Source organism: Acomys russatus, chromosome 19 (genome assembly GCF_903995435.1).
Source record: "Acomys russatus chromosome 19, mAcoRus1.1, whole genome shotgun sequence".
NCBI classification, from domain to species: domain Eukaryota; kingdom Metazoa; phylum Chordata; class Mammalia; order Rodentia; family Muridae; genus Acomys; species Acomys russatus.
Window position 1 is genome coordinate 10,009,948 of NC_067155.1, and position 24,240 is coordinate 10,034,187.

General features: G+C 38.2%; 1 protein-coding gene across 1 annotated transcript in view; it reads left to right on the forward strand.

Annotated features, from left to right (window-relative positions):
• LOC127203615 (sulfotransferase 2A1-like) overlaps window positions 1–23,540 on the forward strand; it is a 36,350-nt gene extending 12,810 nt beyond the window's left edge. Inside the window, exons 2-4 of the mRNA XM_051162438.1 lie at window positions 3,709–3,917; window positions 5,455–5,581; window positions 23,350–23,540. Coding sequence (XP_051018395.1) covers window positions 3,709–3,917; window positions 5,455–5,581; window positions 23,350–23,462 — 449 coding nt within the window. The 3' untranslated portion in view covers window positions 23,463–23,540. The remainder of the gene's footprint in view (window positions 1–3,708; window positions 3,918–5,454; window positions 5,582–23,349) is intronic.
• Window positions 23,541–24,240: the final 700 nt, after the last annotated feature.

Here is a 24,240-nt window from a genome sequence, read left to right on the forward strand (position 1 = left end):
TTGGCAGTGTTCTTCCCATTTCTGTTTTGTAGAATAGTTTGGAGAGTATTGGTATTAGCTCTTCTTTGAAAGTCTGGTAATATTTTTGCACTGAAACCATTTGTATCTTTTTAATGGATACTTTTAATGACTTTTCTATTTCCTTAGGGAATATAGGTCTATTTTTTATGAATTTATTTATTTGTTTATTTATTCACTTAACATTCTCATTAAACTCCCATCCCTCCTCACAAGTCAGTACCACCATATCTCCTTCTCCCCATCCCTTCTCCTGTATTCCTCACAAAAGGGGAGCCCACATCTTGTTTATTCCAGTTCAATAAGTCCAATCAGGACTGACCTTGTTCTCTTCCCCTGTGGCCTAGCACAGAAGTCCTGTTAGAGAAAGTGATTAAAATCTGGCAAGAGAGTCCATATCATGGGAAGCCACCACTCCCCATACTAAAGGACCTACATGAAGCCCAAGCTTCTCATCAGCTACAATTTTTTTAGGGGGCCTAGGTCAAGTCTATTAAAGTTCTTTGGTTGTTAATTCACTCCCAGTAGGCCACTCTGGGTCATCTTTCTTTGCCTCTGTTTGGCTTCTTGTGATGTTGCTGGTACCTCCAAGTACTTTCCCATCCACCTAATTTAAACCAAGACTCTCTACATGTTGCCCATTTTTTTGGATGTGAGTACCAGCATATGTGTTGCAATGCTGCTGGTGGAGTTTTTAGAGGAAAATTCTGCCAGGAATAGCAGAGTATCATTAATACTGTCAGGGGTTGTTTATCTGCCATAGGGTGGATCTTGGGTTGGGTCAGGCACTGCTAGACCTTACTTCAATTTCTGCTATATCTGCTCTATCTTTATCACTGCAGATCTTGTAGGCAGGGTGAAGTTTGAGGTGAAGTTTTGTGAGTTGCTGTTCCCTCCCACTACTAGGAGACTTGTCTAGTTAGAAAGTCCTCTTCAGTATCTATATCCTCTGCTTTTAGAAGTCTTCGCTAGATACCCTCCCATGAGCCTATGCTGACTTTGGTTTTCATAATGTCACAGAGATGTTCCTGCCCACAGTTTCTATTTTCTCTACAGACCTTTCGATCTCCTATGCCTGCTCACACCAGGTGTGATCGTCACCTTCATATTTTTTTCTGTTTCTTCTTCTACCTTGTTTGCTCTCTTCAAGAACTTCCTCTGGTTTTTTATTTCCATGTCTGCTAGAGATTTAAGCATCCTCCCTTGGATATTCTCTGTTATTTAATCATCTTTGGGCCTGTGTATTATATGTTTATGCTTTAGTATTTGGCTCAAATCCACTTAAACGTGAGAACATATCATGTGCTTCTTTCTGGGTCTAGATTATCTCGTTCAGGATGGTCTTTTCTAGTTCTACCCATTTACCTGAAAATTTCATGATTTACTTGTTTTTAATAGCTGGGTAGTAGCCTATTGTGTAAATGTACCAGTTTCCTTATCCGTTCTTCAGTTGAGGGACATCTAGGTTGTTTCCAGATTCTGGCTATTATAAATAAAGCTGCTATGAATATAGTTGAGCACTTTATTGTACAGTGAAGCATCTTTTATTTATGTTCCCAGGAGTAGAATAGCTGGGTCTTTTGGTAGCACTATTCCCAATTTTCTGCGAAGGTTACAGATTCATTTCCAATGGGGTTATACAAGTTTACACTCTCACTAGAGATAGAGAACTATTCTCCCTTTCTCCACATCCTCACCAACACATGCTGTCACTTAATTTTTTTTTATATTAGCGATTCTGACAGGAGTTGGATGGAGATTTAGAGTCAGTTTGTTTTTCACATCTCTGGTGACTAAGGACATTGAGAATTTATTTGATAGTCTGCTTTTCACAAAAGGGAAACAAGAAGAATAAAAATTATAACCTTCCAAAGTCTTCTTTTAAAACCTAATCTCTCTCAATTATGCAATCACATAAAATAAAAATTAAATCAAAAAAATTTTTTTATTTCAAGAGGGAAATACCAACGCACAGACACATCCTGCCCAAGCAAATCAAATTCCAACAGTGAAAATAAACCAATATCAAATACTGGGATTCTGTCACAATCATAGTTGCCTCCAAAGGAATTGGCCACATTACATTTCAATATGATCCACCTTATATAGACAGTCTCCTAATCTTAGTCTGTCTCTAGTCCACAGCTGGGGCTGCTATTGGTGATCACCTGATCATATTGGTATCTCCAAAACAGTGGACTCTTCTTCTTCAGTAATGTTCATCTTTCATAGAACAAGCTCTGCTGTACTCTTTTCAAGGATTCTAGCCCTCTTACACAATACTGAGCCTCAGCTGCTTTATGTGACCCAGTTCATTCCTTCAAAACCAGTTTCATATGTGTTAATCCTGTGTTATCATGTTTGGTTGAAAGCAAGAAGAACAATATTAGCTGCCTCTAGAACACAGTTATGTTTGCCAATTCCGTGGAGATACTTCCCAGAAGATTTTACCTCCTTAATCAAAAACTCAAGTGACAACACATGTTTGCAAGGATGTGGAGAAAGAGGAATAGTGCTCCACTGCTGGTGAAAGTGAAAATCTGTACAATCACTTTGGAAATTAATATGGTATTTTCTCAGGAAATTGGGAATAATGCTACCACAAGATACAGCTATACCATTCATGTGCATACACCTAAAAATGCTCCGCATATAGGCATATACATGAAATAAAAAAATTAATATTTCTAAATTAAATAATCTTTTTCAAAAGAAATTTCAAGGTAATATGTGATTGGCCTATAATCCCACCTCCAGAGTGGTGGCGACTGGAGGGTCAGGCTTTCAAAGACATTCTTGGTTCTATGGACTATTATCTGAAAAGGCCAGATTTTTAAAAGTACCAAATGTACATTATCATATGAATGAATGAAAAAAAAAACCTCTAGTTTGTAGAAACATGCACATATGTGAATTAGCCTTGAAGAAGAGGAACATCTCTGACACTAGGACAAGCAGATCAGAAAAGAAGAGATGGTAAGTGATAACACGCACAAGAAGTAATGAGAGTTTTCAGAGTCACTGTAACAAAAAAAGAGTGTGGTTGTCGGGTGCAGGTGGAGGGGGAGCAAGGAGTTGGTCTCCATGAAGTAGAGATACTGTTTGTCAACATGAACATAGACACCAACAGAACCACAACTGTAATAGGCTTCACGACCCTTACTATAGCTACATACATATATCCACTCATGTAATTGTATGCTGAGGTGGGCAGAAGTGAAAAATCTCACATGTGGCTGATATTCTCGTGATCTAACTACCACAAACTGTTTATTAGACATATAGAATTTCTAGACATGGGCATGAAGCACAGTTGGTAGCAGGCTTGGTTAGCATGCATTAATCCATGGGTTTCCTCTCTAGAGCAGGGCAAACATATGAGGATGCTCCATGCCTGTGATCAATGCATTCCAGAGGCAGAGTCAAGGAAACTAGAAGTTCAAAATTATCATTGACTACATAGACAATTCAAGGGAAGCCTGGACTTTAGGATATTATACAGTTGGGGAGACAGAGATGGAGAAACACACACACACACACACACACACACACACACATACACACATTCAGAAAGAGAGAGAACAAAAAGATCTGATTCTTCATGGGAACTGGCTACAGTGTCAACTTTATGTGTGTTTATTTTGTTAGTCTAGTCAAAATGAGTGACATGTACCCTTCTTTCTCATCCAGGAACTAACTGGTTGGTGGAGATTGTCTGTCTGATTCATTCCAAGGGGGATCCTACATGGATTAAAACTCTTTCTATTGACAAACGTGTTCCATGGATAGAAATTGGTGAATGTAGCAGAGAACTAAAAAATAAGGAGGACCCACGTCTCATCACCTCTCACCTCCCTGTCCAACTCTTCCCCAAGTCTTTCTTCTGTTCCAAAGCCAAGGTCAGTGTTAGTGTCTAGAGTTATGGGATCTATGCTTTATCAATTCTTTCTATTCATTATTTATTTATTTATTTTTAATTTTATTTTTTAAATATTTATTTATTTATTATGTATACAGTGCTCTGCCAGAAGAGGGCACCAGATCTCATTATAGATGGTTGTGAGGCACCATGTGGTTGCTGGGAATTGACCTCATGACCTCTGGGAGAGCAGTCTGCTCTTAAACACTGAGCCACCTCTCCAGCCCCTTTAATTTTATTTTTCTGTTGAATAGCCATGTGTAGCTCATACATCTCACACCCAGTTAAGTGGCAGTGTCAAAATATAGTGGTAGATGTGGTGTATATTAGACTAATTTGTCAGTTAGCGGAGTGTGTTTGATCACTCTCATTGTTAAAGGATATGTTGAGTTATCCAAAATTCAATTTCTACATCATACAGCATGTCTGTTTACTTAATTTGCCAATATTAAATTGAAATAGACTGGGAATACTATTTAATCTCTTTATTTTCTCTAAGATTTAAATATGATATTATCTATACTGAGCTATTCAAACAATGTGTGGGAAAGTATAGAACTAGAAGAGGAGGGTTGATAATGTGGTCCGTAAGAAAGAAAAGAATTTAAGGAGTCCTAGGAACAGATAGATGATTGATACAATGGGATAGCTAGTAACAATCTGACCAGTAAAAAGGGGAAACCTCAGAAAAGTTTGAACACTAAGAACAATAACAGGTTGGAAAAATTTGAAAGTTACTTATAATAAATAATATAAAATGTTTCTCAAAAAACCATAGTGGTACAACTTAGAAAACCAAATTTTATCAAAAATTTTAACCATATGTGACTCTTTTTAAAAATTTTTTTTTATTATTAATTTATTCTTGTTACATCTCAATGGTTATCCCATCCCTTGTATCCTCCCATTCTTCCCTCCCTCCCCTTTTCCCCTTATTCCCCTCCCCTATGACTGTTCCTGAGGGGGATTACCTCCCCCTGTATATGCTCATAGGGTATCAAGTCTCTTTAAAGCACACTGTAAACCATTTAAAGCAGAATCAATCAAAGGCCAGGAGTCCCAGTACATGCCTATATTCAAGGTAATTGGTAGGTAAAAAGAACAAAATCAGATCAAGATAATTATTATCTATACAACTAATTTGAGGCCTGCCACCACTACATGAGACACTTCACCCCAAAAAAGAGAGAGACAGCATAAGAGGTTAAGTTTCTTGTCAAGCATGGGAAGCTTAATGAGATCCATGGTCTTCACGTAATGGTAAAAGGGCAGAAGTTAGTTTAGGAGGTTCTTCTCTAACTTTCATATACGTAGTCTAAACACTATACACATAAAAAGAGCTACACACAGAGAGACACAAACAAATACATACACACATGCTCAAATACAGTGTCACAAAATAAAAAGGAGTAATCCATTGGTATTTGGTAGGAATTTTAATAAATTTTCTGTGAAACCATATGAAGATGTTGGAAACTAAGTGATGTGATTTCTGTTCTCCAAATTTTGTATTGAAGATGATTTATCTATTAAGAAATCCCAGAGATGCTCTTGTGTCTGGTTATTACTTCTTGTGTGCTTTAAATTACATTAAGAAATCAGAGTCACTGGAAGGATTCTTTAAGGATTTCATTCAAGGAAATGGTGAGTATGCTGTGTAGAATGTGATGAGTGTGAGTGTTGGCCTGGGATGTCCAAAGTTTCTGTAATCCTTCTGGTTGTCACAGCAGTCTGTCAGCTTCATAAACACTGAAAAGTAGATCAAATGAGTGACAAAACAGTAGTCCATCCTCTCCTCTGCCTGCCCTATGGTTAAACATTCCACGTGCTCCAAATCTCTAGATATTCCAGTACCAAAAGAGCCCACATATTTCAACCAAATGCTCTATCATCATATCTATCCTCACCGTTCCTTTTTATTCTCTTTTTAATTACCCAGGCTGTCTTTGAGGGACTACAAATCCAGCCAAACCAATATCTACTTTGTCGCTCTGTAGAATGTACACTCATTCAGGTGCTGAAAAGTCATAACATGTAAGGTGAACATCATATATGAGATACAGATATTTTTCAGTGGGTAGATGTCCTAGATGAACAACTATGAAGGCCAGAGTTAAGATCACATCTCTTACATAATGTAGGGGTGGGTTTTTCATTGACTTGTGGCCCTGGTGCTAGAGTATTATAAAACAAAGACAGGAGAAGATCCAGCAGTATTAAGTAACTTTTGATGTGATGTAACACCATGACCATGAAAACTTATATAAGAAGGGTTTTATTTTCTGCTAGTGATTCTGAAGGGATAAAGTGTCCATGGTGATAAAGCAGGCATGTGGAAACTCAAAAAAAGAAGATGATAGCATATTTCGTTAAGCATAAACATGAAACAGAGAGAGGAACCTTGGAGTTTCTAAAGCTTTTGATTCCTCAACACACATCTCCAGTGTCATTTTTTTCCTCTGTGAAAGTCACATGACCTAAGCCTACTCAAACAGTAGCAGCAAACATCTGACATTCAAACCACCAAAATGTGGCTTGTGTTTGACAGTGAACCTGAAAATCTTAAACCCTGAACTTAAAGAAGGACCAATTGTCAAAGTAGTAAGGAAGACAGCAATAGAGGAAGACACATAACTACCTCCTCCAGCATTTGCCCCAGTGCACACAGGTAAACACACCAATTCATACACCGATGTGCTAATAAACCACAGACACACACAGCAATAATTAGGTAACAATAGTTTCTACACAAAAGCGAATACAAAATCAAAACGTTCAGGGCAAACAGTAAGCAGAGCAGAACTGGATACAACTGAGAATAGTGCATATACTAAAGAGTTGTATTAGCAAGAAACAAATGATGGGCTGGAGAAACTGCTCAGCAGTTAAGGGTATAGACTGACCTTTTAGAGGCCCCAAGTACAGATCCAGCCACGAACAATCTCCTCTAAATTCAGTGTCAAGGCCCATATAAAAGCCAGGCAGGCCCCGTGGCCCCTAATAACACAGAAATTGAAAGACACTAGACCCCAGAAAAAGTTAGCTAGCCAGACTAAGATTAATTGTCAAATGTTGTGTGCAAACAAAGTGCCTATTGCAGTAAATAAAGAGGAGAAGAATTGGGAAAGACATTTGATGTTACCTTCCAGCCTCCATATGTGTGTATACTGTGCAGGTGCTCCTGTAACCCCACATATACTGGATTATACACATAGACATGCAGCTACATACATGTATATAGTAAAAATGCAATCAGACTTATAAAAAAAAAAAAGGGCTGAGACTGAGTAGGCAAGACCAAAAACTTTTTGTTTAGATGTTGGTATGATAATTCTTTTTTTTTTTTTTAATTATTTTTTTTATTAATTTATTCTTGTTACATCTCAATGTTTATCCCATCCCTTGTATCTTCCCATTCCTCCCCTCCCCCATTTTTCCATTATTCCCCTCCCCTATGACTGTTCCTGAGGGGGATTACGTCCCCCTATATATTCTCATAGGGTATCAAGTCTCTTCTTGGCTACCTACTGTCCTTCCTCTGAGTGCCACCAGGTCTCCCCCTCCAGGGGACATGGTCAAATGTGAGGCACCAGAGTATGTGAGAAAGTCGTATCACACTCTCCACTCAACTGTGGAGAATATTCTGACCATTGGCTAGATCTGGGAAGGGGTTTAAAGTTTACCTCCTGTATTGTCCTTGGCTGGTGCCTTAGTTTGAGCGGGACCCCTGGGCCCAAATCTGCCTATCATATTGTTCTACTTGTAGATTTCTAGGACCCTCTGGATCCTTTTATTTTGCTGTTCTCCCATGCGTCTCTCATTTAGAGGTATGATAATTCTTAAGGGAGTATTTTATTAAATCACAGAATCCCTTTTTGTTTCTGTATGGAAATCCCTTTTTTTTCTCCACACACATTCGTGCTGATTGAATCTTCCAGGAGGTTTCCTTTTACACCATTTTCCCTTATGTCTGTGAGAACAAGAATAGAGTAATGATTTCAGGCATCATGAATCTCACTATGAACATTTACAAATATAATTTCAAAAAACAATCATGTGACTGTAAATATGCACAGGATTTGTTTGTCAATTACAGATGAGAAATGTGGGCAGTGGTTAAGATTAGTGAAGAGCAGGGAGAAGGTGCACAACTTCTTTTTTAAATGCTCACTTTTATTTATTCATTTACTGTTCATGTTTGTGTGTGTGTGTGTGTGTGTGTGTGCGGTACAGCATGTCTGTGGAGGTTAACTTGAAGGATTATTTATTTTTCATTCTTGGTGAGTCGGAGGAATGAAATTCAGGAAATGAGGCTTATCATTAACCAAATGTAATCACTAAGTCATCTATCTGACCAGATCTCCTGACTTTTCTCTTTACTCTTCACATTCTGCTCTCCCTGGCACAGTACCATATGGATCGTGGTTTGAGCACACACGTGGCTGGTTGTCCTTGAGAGGCAGAGGCAACATCCTGCTGCTTAGTTACGAAGAGCTGAAAAAGGTAAGAATCATTCTCACCCTCAACACACAGTCTCTCACCACCTCAATCCACATACCATTCTTCATCCTCAGGGTCCCTATTCCACATGTTCTGTCAATGCTAGGCTTAGGGAGACTCATAAAAGTGGTCTTTGCTCTCTCTTGTTTGTCCTCTTTCAAGTCTCGGATTCTTCCTTCAGGTCTTTCCAGGCACATCCTGCAACACTACAAAGGCAATATGCAGCAAACCTGCAGCCAACATCAAACTGAATGCAGAGAAACTTAAATCAATCCCACTGAAATCAGGCACATGACAAGGTTGTCCACTCTCTCCATGTCTCTTCAGTATAGCACTTGAAGTCCTAGCTAGATCAATAAGACAGCTAAGGGAGATCAAAGGGATACAAACAGGAAAGGAAGAAATTAATATGACCCTATCCACAGATGATATGATAGTATCATTGACCATCAAAATTCTACCAAAGAACTCCTACAGCTGATAAAAACTTCATCAAAGTGGCAAGATACAAAAATTAACATGAAAAAGTCAGTATACCTCCTGTATACAGATAATAAATGGGCTGAGAAAGAAATTAGGGAAACCACACCCTTCACAATTGCCTCAAGTAACATAAAGTATATTGGTGTAAATCTAAACAAGCAAGTAAAAGACTTATATGAAAAAAAACTCCATCCCTCATCTCAAGTTGTACTATAGAACAACAGTAATAAAAGCAATATGGTAATGGCATAGAAATAAGCCAGTTGACAAATGGAATTGAATTGAGGACCCAGAAAGAGATCCACACACCTATGGTCATTTGATTTTTGACAACGAAGCCAAGACTATACAATGGAAAAAATACAGCATCTTCTCCATGGACCAGCTCAGTCAGAGATATGTCCTTGGGATCAAGAGTGCTTGAAGTATCAGTGGGCAGAGATAAGGTGGTGAAAAACAGAGACAAAACTCTGTGTCTGAGTGTGTTTTGCAGGCAAGCAGTCTAAATTCTTATACATACATTTCAAAAGCAGGAGGGCTTGTGGTAACATTTTCCCACAGAGCAGATTCGAGGAAGTCAGTGAGCAATCAAGCATACACAGTTCAGGTACAGAATGCAAAGTTATTGTGTTAGCATATTTTGAATTACAACTTTAAATGAAACAATACAGGGTACACAACACACAGCAAAGACATCATCACTTCTAAGTTACTGGCTTGGTATCAATATGCACGTGCTCCCTTTGTCCAGGGTCAGTGTTCTCTCCCTAATGGAACTTATGCCCAGCACCTGTGTGCCAAGACAGTTTTTTCATTAGCTCCCTTTTCTGATATCTGAGTGCCACTATCTGGAGTTTTTTTTAATACTCTATTGCTTTGTAAGCCATAATATAACTTATTAACTAATGATTAATTTCAGTCATGTTTCTTTTAATAAGTGGAAGAGAAGTAGAACTATTCTGGACCTGAATGGTCCCTGGCTACAGTCCCAAGTTAGGGTTGTCTCATAGCAACATTCATACCTGAAAGGTCCTGACTTGGGAGTGAAGTAGAGTTAAGAAAAGAGAATAGATTCCAGCACAATGAGAGAAAAGAGCTACAATTTAATTTCTCCTGGCAGAAACATCAGCCCCAGTCCAGAAGGCTCTCCCTTGTCAGGGGTCGTGGCCTCAGGCCGTGTGGTATTTGTCACACAGACTCCACTGGAGGGGTCATGACAATATTCAACAAATTGTGCTGGACTAACTGGATGTCTACTTGTAAAAAATGCAAAGAGATTCATATTTATCACTCTGTACAAAACTAAAGTCTGAGTGGATTAAAGACTCAGCATAAAACCAGAGAGACTAAATCTGTTAGAAGAAAGAGAGGGAAAGAGCCTAGAACTCATTGGCATAGGAGACCACTTCCTGAATAGAGTGCCAACAGCTGAAATTGAAAACATTCTGTAAGGTAAAATCCCTTTCTAAGGATTTGGGGAGGGAGGAAAAGGGGATGAGGGAGGGGATGGAATCCAGAGGTAATGAAGGACAGGGCTGCAATTGGCATGTAAACAATTCAAACTACAGAACAAGCAGGTGACTTATATTGCTAATCCCACTACATGGGAAGAGCTCTGAGACTGGCTGCAATATGAGTGCCTATGCATACACAAGGCCTCATACTGTTCACAGATACTCTATGACTTATCATTAGAGGACATTCTTAGTATGGCATGAAAGAATATTGCAGATGCATTACTTTTGCTCATACAATGAAAAGAGAATGAGCCTTAATTTCTCTGTACATCCCACAAACCTCATGCAATTATAATGTTAGAACTATATAATACTTGTGAGAAATTATATTTATACAGCAAAATATCTGGACACTGATGCTGGATCAGAACTGACAGAATTCATTTATCTCAGGATACTGCATGCTGACATCCTGTCTCCTCCAGGTTCCACCCATAGGGGCATCAGTTGCTGTCACCCATCAGAATTGGACAACTTCAAGGACAACATTGTAGAAAGCATCTGCTCCCAATTGGTCCAGCGTTTCAGACTGTCCCACACAGGTCTCCTATTAAGCCTAGAATTTCTCAGCATTTAGAAACTAGACCACAGTTGCTATCCCTGGTTTACTTAATCATTTTCCCCAATCTTTTTTAATGGGGAGGGTACTTCAAAGGTATTATTCACCTCAAATCAGCCAGAAGAAACCTTAAAAGAACAGAGTCCCAGTTCTTCTAAGGGGAGTTGGGTAGGTTTCTGTTGGCTCTTTTGGGATACAGATGTTTATTTCCCTCCGGAGGTGGTTATAAGTTAATATTGGTTTTAGAAAACAGAAAACTACGTTGGACTCAGGGACGTCTCTCTTTTCCTTTGTGTTTCTTTCATAGGTAAGGAGATAGGAGCAGAAAATAAAGAAAGGGGAATATAGTAATATTGAGGGAGGATAGAACAAAATGTAGATAATTGAATCTTCTCCACAATTGAAGGCCTTAATTGTTATCCATAAATAAGGTTATTTTTAATTCATTGGTATAGTATTTTGTATATTGATACAACTCATGGTAATGTCAAAAACTAGTCTAATTTTATCACAAGGATATACATCCAATTATAACAGATAAATATGATTCTATACACAAATGATGTAAAATAGTTGAATGAGTTCTTCAAAAGTCTCAGAGACCTACAGATTATGGCATTTTAAAATGTTTCAATTATTCTAAAGATTCTTTGACAACAATACAAGTTAACTCCTGACAACACTCAGCCTACCTCAAAGAAGAGGATCAACATCAAAGAACCTCCTTATGGAGTTGGCTTCAAATGTGGCAAACAAACCACAGGACAAAATGTCCTTGTTTCTGTTACAGACAGAATTCTGCCTAAAAATGGGTAAGCATAGATGCAGGCAGAGTTGATGGCCAAACCATGCCAAGGCAGGGTACACAAGTCCACAATATTTTCTTCCTTGCAAATAGGCCTGTCAGAAATGTTGAGCAAGAAGGCAGAAGAAGATGCTCCAACATTATAGGGTGTTGGGTGACTGTTCGTAGAGTAACTGTCTCAGTCAATTTTTTCATTTTGGAAGCTGCTAACCTGCACTTCTGATTCTTTCAGGTATTTATGTTTTGTTGTCTCTCGAGTCTCTAAAGGGGTTGAAGACCAGATAGTTTAGTCTTACAATTAAGCTTAGTTGGTTAGGGGTTAAGCTTTTTTAGATCAAGATAGATGTTTTACGTTAATAGAAATGAGATATGATAGATATTGATTTTCATCCAGAAATTTAGCCCAACATGTTAGGAGAGATGCTTTCCTCAAGTTTGACAAAAACAAATAGCTAAATCACTATGAATGTAATATTTATATAATTTCTGATTATCTCATGGTTCTTCTTGATGTATGTAGTTTATTTTATTCATGTGTAGAAGCATAAATGTATATGTTAAGATTAATTTTAAATGATAATTTTTAGAGACTAGGCACTTTTGGTATAACAATGTATATAAGTAAAACAAGTTATTCTCATAATTAACAGGGTTCCAGAATATATTTTCTTTATGTCTTATCAGAATACATACTAACATAGGAACATTTATGTATGGGGACTATGTTACTTATTTTATTTACTTGTGTACATATATGCATGGCAGTACAACTATTGCCATTTTCTTCAGGCTAAACCAAGGAGAAGATATGTACATGCAGTTAAAAGTCATTTCTACTACTGGAAGATTACAATTAAATCTTGGTATGTGAAAGACCTTTAAAGAACTTTTGTGGGACATGAAAAGGGTGTGCAAAAAAAATAGTTGATAATTATGAATCCAGCTAGGACCAGTTATTATTTTTATTGTTATTATTACTGTGGTGTGGAAGGATTACTCATTTTAACCCTAGTATTTCACACAATTCTTAGCATTAGTAGTGGAAAAAATGCTTATCATGAATGGTTCATAATACTGGCTTTTTAATCTCATGGCATATGAATATATATGTAGTTGCTTACTAAGATAGCATGGTTGAATCTCAGTTAATTTCTAAGTGACTTTGTTTTCAATTTGTACTTATTTTGACAAAATTATGTACACCTACAAGCCAGTAGAAAAGCATCATGGTAAACACCATTGGAGTAATATATGGCATGCTGTGATTCATATAGGAAGGTACTGAAGCCGAGGATATTTCGTGGACACCTTATTATTGCCTTCTATTTATCTCATTCACAAACTGTACCCCAATACCATTCTCTCCATATCTAGATATTGATGCAAAGAACTGGGTAGGACTGACAGAATTCTTCATAAAAATAGACAAGCTTGGATTCAGGCAGAGTCGATGGCCAAACACTGCCAAGAAATGATAAGCAAGTCTTCAATAGTTCCTGCCTCACAAATATGTATGTCAGATATACTGGGCCGGAAGGCTGAAGATGCTGCTGCAAAATTATAGAGAGTTTTGGGTGACTGTTGAGGTAGCGAACTGTATCAGCCATTGTTTTTCACTTTGGAAGCTGCTAACATGCACTTCCTGTTTACTCGGGTAATTAATTTTATTCTTTCTCAAGTCTCTGATGTGGTTGAAGACCAAATAGTTTAGTGCCACAATCAGGCCTAGTTGTTCAAGCATTAAGATGTTTCTAGGTCCTGATAGATGTTTTAAGTTGATTGATATGAGATATGATAGATATTGAGTTACATTCAGATTTTTAGACTCATCAAGAAAGGAAAATTTTTTCTTCAAAGTTGCTAAAAACAAATAACCAAACACTATCTATGTATTAATATAATTACTGATTATTTTGTAGTTCTTCTTGTTGTATGTAGTTTAGTTTACATGCATGTAATAATATAAATGTATATGTAAAAATAAAAAATATTTAAGAGTTAACCCAGAAGCAGAAAGAGTCAAATGGTATATACTCACTTATATTGAGACACTAGCCCAAGGGATATGTCCATGAAAATCTTCACTTACCAGGAAAGTGGGAAAGAGGGGAGGACATCCTATTGGGAATCTAGGTGAGAGAAGCAGGGGAGAATGGGGAAATAGAAGGATCCAGAGGGTCCTAGAAACCTACAAGAAGAACATTATGATGGGCAGATCTGGGCCCAGGGGTCCGGCTCAAACTATGGCACCAGCCAAGGACAGTACATGCAGTCAACTTCGAACCCCTACACAGATCTAGCCAATAGAAAGGACATTCTCCACAATTGACTTTCACACGAACTCTGGTGCCCCATATTTGACCACGCCCCCTGGATGGGGAGGCCTTGTGGCACACAGAGGAAAGATTTCAGGCTACCAAGAAGAGACTTGATACCCTATGAGCATATATAGGGGGAGGAGGTCCCCCTCAGTCACAGTCATAGGGGTGGAGAGTAAGGGGAAAATGAAAGGGAAGGAGGAATGGGAGGATACAAGGGATGGGATAAAAATTTAGATGTAATATGAATAAATTAATAAAATATATTTAAAAATTAAATAAATACATCTCACAAATAAAAAATATTTAAGAAACAAAATTTTTTACTGCATGTAGTGGCAGTACATAGCAGATTCCATTTGCACTTTGGGTGATAAATGTTTTTGTTCTAGGTCTGTAGACATTACCCAATGGGTAAGAACCATTGCTGTGCTAGTATAAATACCTGAGTTCCAATCCCCAGCACCTACTTAAAAGTTTAGGAATGACTATACATATCTTGAACCTCCGAAATACGGCAGCAAACATAAGTAGATCTCAGGAATTCAATGGCCAGGCAGGCTAACAAAACAGAAACAGAAAGATAGGTTCAGGAAGAATCTATCTAAAGATAGTAAGGTGAAGACTAGTCAAGGAAAGCACTCAATGAATGTACTATGCATGTTTGAATATGTGCACATTCACATGCACACTAATGTGCATGCTACACACACACATTCACAATTGCATGCACACACACACAGGCAAACACACTCACACATGCAAATACACATATGCAAATACACACATGCACATGCACACGCACGCGCACACACACACACACACATGCAAATCTAAAACAGAATACTTCCCATGAGCTAGCATGGGAAGGTTAGTTGTCATTGTCCTCACTCGTGGTCAGTCTCCAGCCTCAACCTCACTCAAGCAGAGATCATAGGCCTTACTGAATGCTGTCCAGTCTCCTGTGCTTCTATTTGCTCAGCTTGGTGTTCTGGAGACAGAGTGTCATGGATCCAGGCTAGTCTCAAACTCACTGTGCATCTGAGGATGCCCTTGTTCTCTTGATTCTTCTTGTTTCATATATATCACATTCTTACTAAATCTTTTTTACATTTAATTTTTACTTGTTTAGTATGAAAGTGTGTGCATGCATTTGAACATACTGGCACTCCTGATAATTTTGAGTGTGTGTGTGTGTGTGTTTCTGTGTGCGTGTGTGTGTGTGAGAGAGAGAGAGAGAGAGAGAGAGAGAGAGAGAGAGAGAGAGAGAGAGAGAGAGAGAGAGAGAGACAGAGACAGAGACAGAGACAGAGACAGAGACAGACAGAAAGAGAGAGAGGAGAGAGAGACAGACAGGAAGATAATTCATAAGTTTTTTTCCTCGAGTGTCAATACATCTAGAGGAAAAAAGAGTATTGATTCTTCAGAATTGTGGTTATAAGCAGCTGTGAACTATCTGACATGTGTTATGGGAACAAATCCAATCATCGATGAGAGCTGCATGTGCTGAGCCATCTGATAGCCCATTTACTCTCTAAAAAGTTATTAGTTTTGTGTGTTTGGGCATGTGTGTGTGACAAATTTTATGTGTGTGTGTGTGTGCATGTGTGTGTGTATGCATATGTGTGTGGCTGTGGACACAATGTATGTCCATGCATGTGTGTTAGTATGTATGTTTTCATATGATTGTGTACATACAATGTTTATGTATTAAACAGTGTATGTTCATGATTCATATGTGGAAGCTTTTCATCCCTTCCTTGCTTACTTCCCTTTGTTGCTATTCATTATCTATATCCTTTGATCTCTTTCCCTGAGCCTTCTTGTCTCTGCTGTCATTCAGGTTCACACCCTCACTGGTGTCGTATTTTTGTTTTCCTTTAGGACACTAGGAGTGCCATCAAGAAGATCTGTGAGTTTCTAGGAAAGACATTGGAACCAAGGGAACTGGATCTGGTGATGAAGAACAGCTCCTTCAATGTCATGAAAGAAAACAGGCAGCCTGAGGACAGCACTCTAACTGATAAGAAAATCGAATTTTTAATAATGAGAAAAGGTAGAGAAATGCCGTAGTTCTGATATGCCTCTAAATGTATGAGACCTTTCCTGTAATTGGGAAAAGATGTTAAGACTTAAGATGTTTGTATGTGTCAGCTTATTTTTATATAGTTTCTATTCATGTTTATGCAATTAGTATTCATGCATGGGTTTGTGTGGAGGAATGAATTTGGTGTTTGGTGTATGTTGCCTCTCATATGGGAATCTGTGCTTTTGCTGCTTATGTATTTGTACATGTAATAGTGTGGGTGGGTTTATGTCATAAAACTAGAAATAAACCTACAAGAAAAGAAGGAGGAACTAAAATGCTTACCATTTTATCTCTTGACGCAAGGTCTTTAGCTGAACCCACAGCAAGGTGATTCCAGGCACACTACCTAGCAATCCTGCACAGGGGATTTCCAGTCTCATTCCCCGAAAGCTGAGATTACAAGTTATTACCATGTCTGTTCTGCTTTTAAATGAGAAATATGGGTTTTTACTCCAGTTCTTTTGCTTGATGTCTCATACACTGAGACATCACTTTCCCAAACTTAAATTTTTATCACTTGAGATTTTTAAATACAAAGTCCAACATTCAATCATGGTATGACAAAACATAATTTATTTCCATTGTTATGCCTTCTCTTTTCTTTTCCAAGTTGTATTCTTCTAAAGGCAACACACTCATTTCAGCATTCATATATTTGTGTCCAATTTTCTCCTCAGCTTCCCTTTCTTTTCTGGTTTCATTTTTAGGTTTAGATTTATTCTTACTCTCATTCATACATGAATAGATACATAACCACAAAAGCTCAGCTCTCCATATAAGAGAGAACATGCAGTATTTGCTTTTCTGAATGTACTACCATACGTGATATAATTGTTTCCAGATATGCTTAGTTTTCTTCAAGTTTCATTTTACTTGTGGCTCAATACATCACCATTATATGTTACTACATTTTTCACTCTCTGTTCATCTGTTAATGCAACTATTATTGTTCCATACTTTGAGAGGTAGGACAATAAACATTGATTTAATATATTTCTGTTTCTGAATAAAGCATTCTTTGCATATATTTCCAAGAAATGTGCATCTATGACATATTGTAGGTCTATTTTGGATTTCATTGGAAATATCCATACTGACATTCATATTGGCTGTGCAGGTTTACACTCACATTTTGTATTGCACATTACATCTTGGAGAATAAGGGGTCTCCTTACTGCATAGTTTTACTACTTTTTGCTGCCTTTCATCAAGAACATTCTGCCTAGTACAAGATAGTGTCTCCAAATAGATTAAATTCACATTTTCTTGATGGCTAAATGTGTTAAGCACTTGAGAAAACTTGCTGGTCATTTGTATTTTGAGAATTGAATGTGCATTTCAACTGCTAATGATATATTGACAAATATTGTGGTTTTGTAGGTATGTATCAACACTAATTATTATCACCTAGAGAGATCTTACATGCCTTCATCTGGAAATATTTTAAGAGAACTGATGTATGTTCCAGGCACTTGAAGGATGTTTATTGAGTGTGGGAGAGGAAAATCAAAATCAGGCTGGAGAGAGAAATGTTAGTGTCAACATATGTATGAAATAGCCTAGGGAATGCTCCAGAGCAAAACTACAGAAAATAGAAAAATAATAGAAAAAAATTGACTATGAGATTCTTTTTTTGTGAGTAAACCCTGCTTTTCTTTTTTATTTTATTAATTTGTTCATATTACATCTCAATTGTTAGCCCATCCCTTGTATCCTCCCATTCCTTCCTCCCTCCCACTCCCCCCCTACTCCCCTCCCCTATGGCTGTGATTGAGGAGGACCTCCTCCCCCTGTATATGTTCATAGGGTATCAAGTCTCTTCTTGGTGACCTGTTATCCTTCCTTTGAGTGCCACCAGGCCTCCCCATCAAGGGGACATGGTCAGAAATGGGGCCCTAGAGTTTGTATGAAAGTCAGGCCTCACTCTCCACTCAACAGTGGAGAATGTCCTCTCCATCGGCTAGGTCTGGGTAGGGATTTGAAGTTTACTGCCTATATTTTCCTTGGCTGGTGCCATAGTTTAACAGGACCCCAGGACCCAGATCTGCCCGTCATAATGTTCTCCTTGTAGGTTTCTAGGACCCTCTGGATCCTTCTATTTCCCCATTCTCCCATGCCTCTCTCACCTAAAATCCCAATAGGATGTCCTCCCCTCTGACCCACTTTCCTGGTAAGTAAAGTCTTTCATGGGACATACCCCTTGGGCTAGTGTCTTGATATAAGTGAGTATATGGCACTTGTCTCTTTTTGCTTCTGGGCGAACTCACTCATTATGATAATTTCTAGTTCAATCCATTTGTCCACAGATTTTGGGAATTTCTTGTTTTTAATAGCTGAGTAGTATTCCATAGTGTAAATGTACCACAGTTTCTTTATCCCTTCTTCTACTGAGGGACACTTAGGCTCTTTCCATGTTCTGGCTATTATGAATAAGGCTATTATGAATATGTGAACATAATTGAGCATATGTCCTGTTGTGTGGTAGAGCATTTTCTGTGTATATTCCAAGGAGTGGAATAGCCAGGTCTTGAGGAAGCCCTATTCCCAGTTTTCTGAGAAAGCACCAGATAGATTTCCAAAGTGGCAGTACTAGTTTGCATTCCCACCAGCAATGAAGGAGTGTTCCTCTCTTTCCACAACATCACCAGCATGTGATGTCACTTGAGTTTTTGATCTTAGCCATTCTAATGGGTGTAAGATGGAATCTCAGTGTCATATTGATTTGCATTTCTCTGATGACTAACGAGGCTGAGCATTTCTTTAAGTGTCTCTCGGCCATTTGATATTCCTCTGTTGAGAATTGTCTGTTTAGTTCTGAGCCCCATTTCTCAATTGGGTTACATGGTTTGGTAGTGTTTAATTTCTTGAGTTCTTTATATATTTTGGATATTAGGCCTTGGTCAGATGTAGGGTTGGTGAAGATCTTTTCCTAGTCTGCAGGCTGTCGCTTTGTTCTGTTGACAGTGTCTCCTGCCTTACAGAAGCTTCTCAGCCTCATGAGGTCCCATTTGTTAATTGTTGACCTTAAGGCCTGGACTGTTGATGCTCTGTTCAGGAAGCTGTCTCCTGTGCCAATGTGTTCCAGGCACTTCCCCACTTTTTCCTCTAACCAATTTAGTGTCTCTGATTTTATGTTGAGGTCTTTAACCCACTTGGACTTCTATAAGGCATCTTCAATGTCTAGATGGAAGCAGAGGAATCAGGAATTAAGGTTATCCTTTGGGACACAACCAATTTGAAGCCATTTTCAGAATCTGAGACACTATCTTAAAACAAACAGAGAAAAACAATAATACAACAACAAGAGAAAAGTGAAAACACAGACGTACAAACATATGTACTGATACATATGAACGGGAGGGCAGAAGGGAGAGAGGGAGGGCGGGAGGGAGAGAGGGAGGGAGGGAGAGAAAGAGAGAGAGAGAGAGAGAGAGAGAGAGAGAGAGAGAGAGAGAGAGAGAGAGAGAGAGAGAAACAGAAGCAAAACAAAAAGAATCAGATAACCATTGTATAAATAAGCATCATGCTATGAAAGTGCAAAACTCCTGTTCTCAATGAACTCATTTTGGGGTTGGGATGTAGCTCATTTGTCAAAGTGCTTTCCTAGAATAGATGTATTCCCTGGTTTTTATTGTAAGCACTGCATAAGTGAAGCAAGGTACAGCCTGTGCTTAATCTCAGCACTAAGCAGGTGAGTAATTTAGGATGAGAAGTTAAAGATATCCTTGGCTACATTGAAGCTTTTAAATCACCGTGAGCTAAATGAGATCCTGTCTTTGAGCATCTTTACAAAAGGGAAAAGGAGATTGTTCCATAGTTAGAAGTGTTTTATACCCAACTTTATGAACTGGAAGCCAGTTCATAGAACTGACTCCTAAAAGTTGCCTTATGATCTCTCTGTGAGGTCACTGTGGCACCTGCCCACTTACATACATACAGACCCACACACAAGCAAATAAAAATAAAATGTAATATTAACATAGCAAAACAAAAGCTACCCTCTGCATCCAGTGCATCTACTTTTTTAAAATTTTTATTTTATTAATTTATTCATATTACATCTCAATGGTTATCCCCTACCTTGTATCCTCCCATTCCTCCCTCCCTCCCATTTTCCCCTTATTCCCCTCCCCTATGACTGTGACTGAGGGGGACTTCCTACCTCTTTATATGCTCATAGGGTATCAAGTCTCTTCTTGGTAGCCTGCTATCCTTCCTCTGAGTGCCACCAGGTCTCCCCATTCAGGGGACATGGTCAAATATGAGGCACCAGAGTATGTGAAGACAATCATGATAGGCAGATTTGGGCCCAGGGGTCCCGCTCAAACTATGGCACCAGCCAAGGACAATACAGGCCATAAATTTCAAACCCCTACCCAGAACTAGCCAATGGACAGGACAGTGCATCTGCTTTTGTATTTAATTTATTCTTTATGTATGGGTGTTTTGCTTTCAGACATATTTGTATACTACCTATGTGCAGAATCCACATAGGCTGAGGAAGGCATTGGGTTCTCTGGGATTAGAGTTACACTAATTTGTAAGCCTTCATGGCAGTTCTTGAGTGTGAAGACAGGACCCCTGAAGGCAAATATGATTTAATTTCTTAAATACTGATCTATCTCACTGGAACAAGAATCCACTTTTGAAATAACAATTCCTAGATACAATTCAAGTATCTGAGATGATAAGCCATTGCAGAAACACACTAGATGCTTACAAATGACAGACCTGATGCCATTCAGTTGGCCAGACAAACAAAATATCAAGGATTATTCCTTAACATTCAATGTAGCTTTGCCCAGTGAGGTCCTTTATGTCTCAGGACCATGATGTTTCATCATCTGTATGGAATCATTTATCCTGGCCTGTGAGACCGTATGGCTTGGAAGAAGCTACTCCTATCATTTCACACTCAGTTAATATGTAGGACTGAGAGCTGAGGCTATAGTGGGTTAAGAATTCAGGACATCTGAGATTGAATTTACAGAGGCTTTCTGAGAAGCCATTCATCACACAGTACAGTATGTTTTAGTGAAATGGATTCATGCAAGACAGAGAAAGAACAGTTTACTAGGGGAAAGAACAATATACCTTTGCATGTGCTCTACAGAGTAGATCTATGGGAACCAGCTGAAACCACTGACAGGTGACTTTGGCATCCTTCTGGAAAGCTATGTTTCTCCTTTGTAGTCACTTTTGATATCTCTTACCTCACCTGCAACAACTTTGTATTATCTTCTCTTGTGTTTCTGACATTTCTGTGCATCTGAGTATAGGAGTTCTCAGGTAACACTGAGAGGAAGTATGAAAATTGCCTTAGCCCTAATGAGCTTTATTTAAAACTTGGTACCACCATCACACTAGATTTTCCATATTAAAAAAGCAGAGAAAAGATACCTATAGAAGGAGGAATTATTTTACTAAAAAATATGTACATATGTGTTCATAATGCTTTTTACATTTAATTTATATGTATGGGTGTATTCTCTTCTTGTAAATCTGTTTATCATGGGCACACTGTGCTTATGAAGGCCAGTAGAGGGTTCCAAATACTCTAGAATTGAAATTAGAGATGGTTGGTTCTGCTATTTGTGTGCTGGAAATAAAACAATGGCATCCTGGAAGAAAATTTAGTGCTATTAACTCTTCAACAATTCTTCAAACTACTAAATTTAATTTTCTTATTTTTAATTATGCATATCTATGTGTAAAAATGTGCATGCTACTTGCATGCAGGTACCTAAAATGCCAGAAGAGACATTAGATGCCCTGGAGCTATCAGTATAGGAAATTGAGGGGTTCCCAGCCTGCATGCTTCAAACTAAACTAAATTCCCCTGCAAGATATATGAGTGCTTCATCTCTTCAGTCACCTCCCTAATCCATTCTTTTATTATTTTTACAATGCTCTTATGAAATGGTTTTTCTCTCAGGATATCTGAATCACAACTTCTCACAGTTTCATAAGTTTAAATAGTAGTTTCAAATAACTTTCATTGTGACTTTATTTGGAGACAGTATGTATGTGCATTTGGGTAGTACATTTATATTATTTTGAGATTTAATTCAGTGTTTATGCACACTCAGAAGATAAGCTACCACTGACCTATGCTCTATGCTCCTCACTGGGTGATTATAGACAGGGAACTACACTAAGCCTCCCTGAATGAAATACTGAATGCTGAGATCACAGACAGTTCTGCATTGCTGACCTATGACCCCACTTCTTAGAGACAGTACCTTTAAAAAGACAATGAAGTTAAAATGAGAAGATTTGGGGATTAGAAGAAAATGCACATTGAACAAGTGGGTTTTTTTTCATGTTAATTTTATTTTTTTCCTTTTTTTATTATTTTATTAATTTATTCTTGTTACATCTCGATGGTTATCCCATCCCTTGTATCCTCCCATTCTTCCCCCCCCCCCCCATTTTCCCATTATTTGCCCCCCATGACTGTTCCTGAGGGGGATTTCCTCCCCTTGTATATGCTCATAGGGTATCAAGTCTCTTCTTGGTAACCTGCTATCCTTCCTCTGAGTACCACCAGGTCTCCCCCTCCAGGGGACATGGTCAAATGTGAGGCACCAGAGTACGTGAGAAAGTCATATCCCACTCTCCACTCAACTGTGGAGAATGTTCTGAACATTGGCTAGATCTGGGTAGGGGTTTAAAGTTTACTGCCTGTATTGTCCTTGGCTGGTGCCTTAGTTTGAACAAGTGTTTTTTAAAAGAGGAAGTTTTTGTAAGGAAACAACTAAAATGAAGGAGACAGCCATGTACAGACCAAGTGGAAAAGCCTGAAACAGATTTGTCCCTGAAGCTCTAAACAGAAACAAACTGCAAAAAAACCAGCAGATCTCATATTTCTAATTGATCTAATTTTGTAGAACAAACACATACCTTTATTTCACAAAAACTATTGCACATTTTTCTGTGAAAGAACATTTGAACTCTGGAAGAATTTTAAAGACAAGAAAATACAAATGTTTATGTCTGTGTGATTTATACAATTTTCAGTTAGATAAATTGGGAACTTTAGGCAGCTGTGTAGAAATATTTACATAAATAAATTAGGAGGTCATCTGGACTTCAAACCTATCTCGAGATCTGCTTCAATATTCTTCTCTATGTTTTCCAGGCATCGTTGGGGACTGGAAGGATCACTTCACAGTAGCCCAGGCTGAAGAATTCGATAAAATATTTGAGGAGAAGATGGCAGATTTTCCTAAAGAGCTGTTTCCATGGGAATAGTATAAAGTATATGAATCTTACAGTGATACTTCATATGTCCTTGAACATGTCTATGGCTTAGTGCCATAGCATAAACCCTATTTTAACTCAAATCCTTTTAATCACCAAATATTGGGGTGGTGAAATGGCTCACAGGGTTAAAACACTTGCCTCCAAGCATGAGGATGTGAGTTTAATTCTGACACTAAGATGATAGTAGGCAACCAAAACGCAAAAGTTTTCCTCTGCCTTACACACATACAATATGATGGGGCCACCTACAAAATAAGTAAATTAATGCAATTTAAAATCTTATTAATATTTCAAAAACAGAATAGTGAAGCTCATACAATTATGATTCCTGTTTCAAATTTTTAGTCAATAAATAAAATATAGAAATAATGAAGATGGTTTTTCATTTTCTCACATATGTCTCCACATTTTTTATTACGCATATGTAAGTCTACAGGTACTTTTGCCCTCTTGCTCTGTGGTATTAAATGTCACTGTTCATGATGACATAGGAAATGTAGTGAAACTAGCACTCTTCTTTTTGGAGAGGACTGAAATGACCATTTGGGATGATCTTGTATTCCTACAAAAGAATACTCTGTACTCCACATTGTGAAAAGTGTTGGCACATACAGTTGAACTGATTCATATGTGCACACTACTAGTCAGTTGTAAGATACTTAATATGACATATTTGAATATAGTCCACAATGGTGGAAGTGTCTCGGAAAGGGAAGGAGATTTGACCTTGTTGCAAGAGAAGTGTAGGCTTTAACTTTCAAAAGTT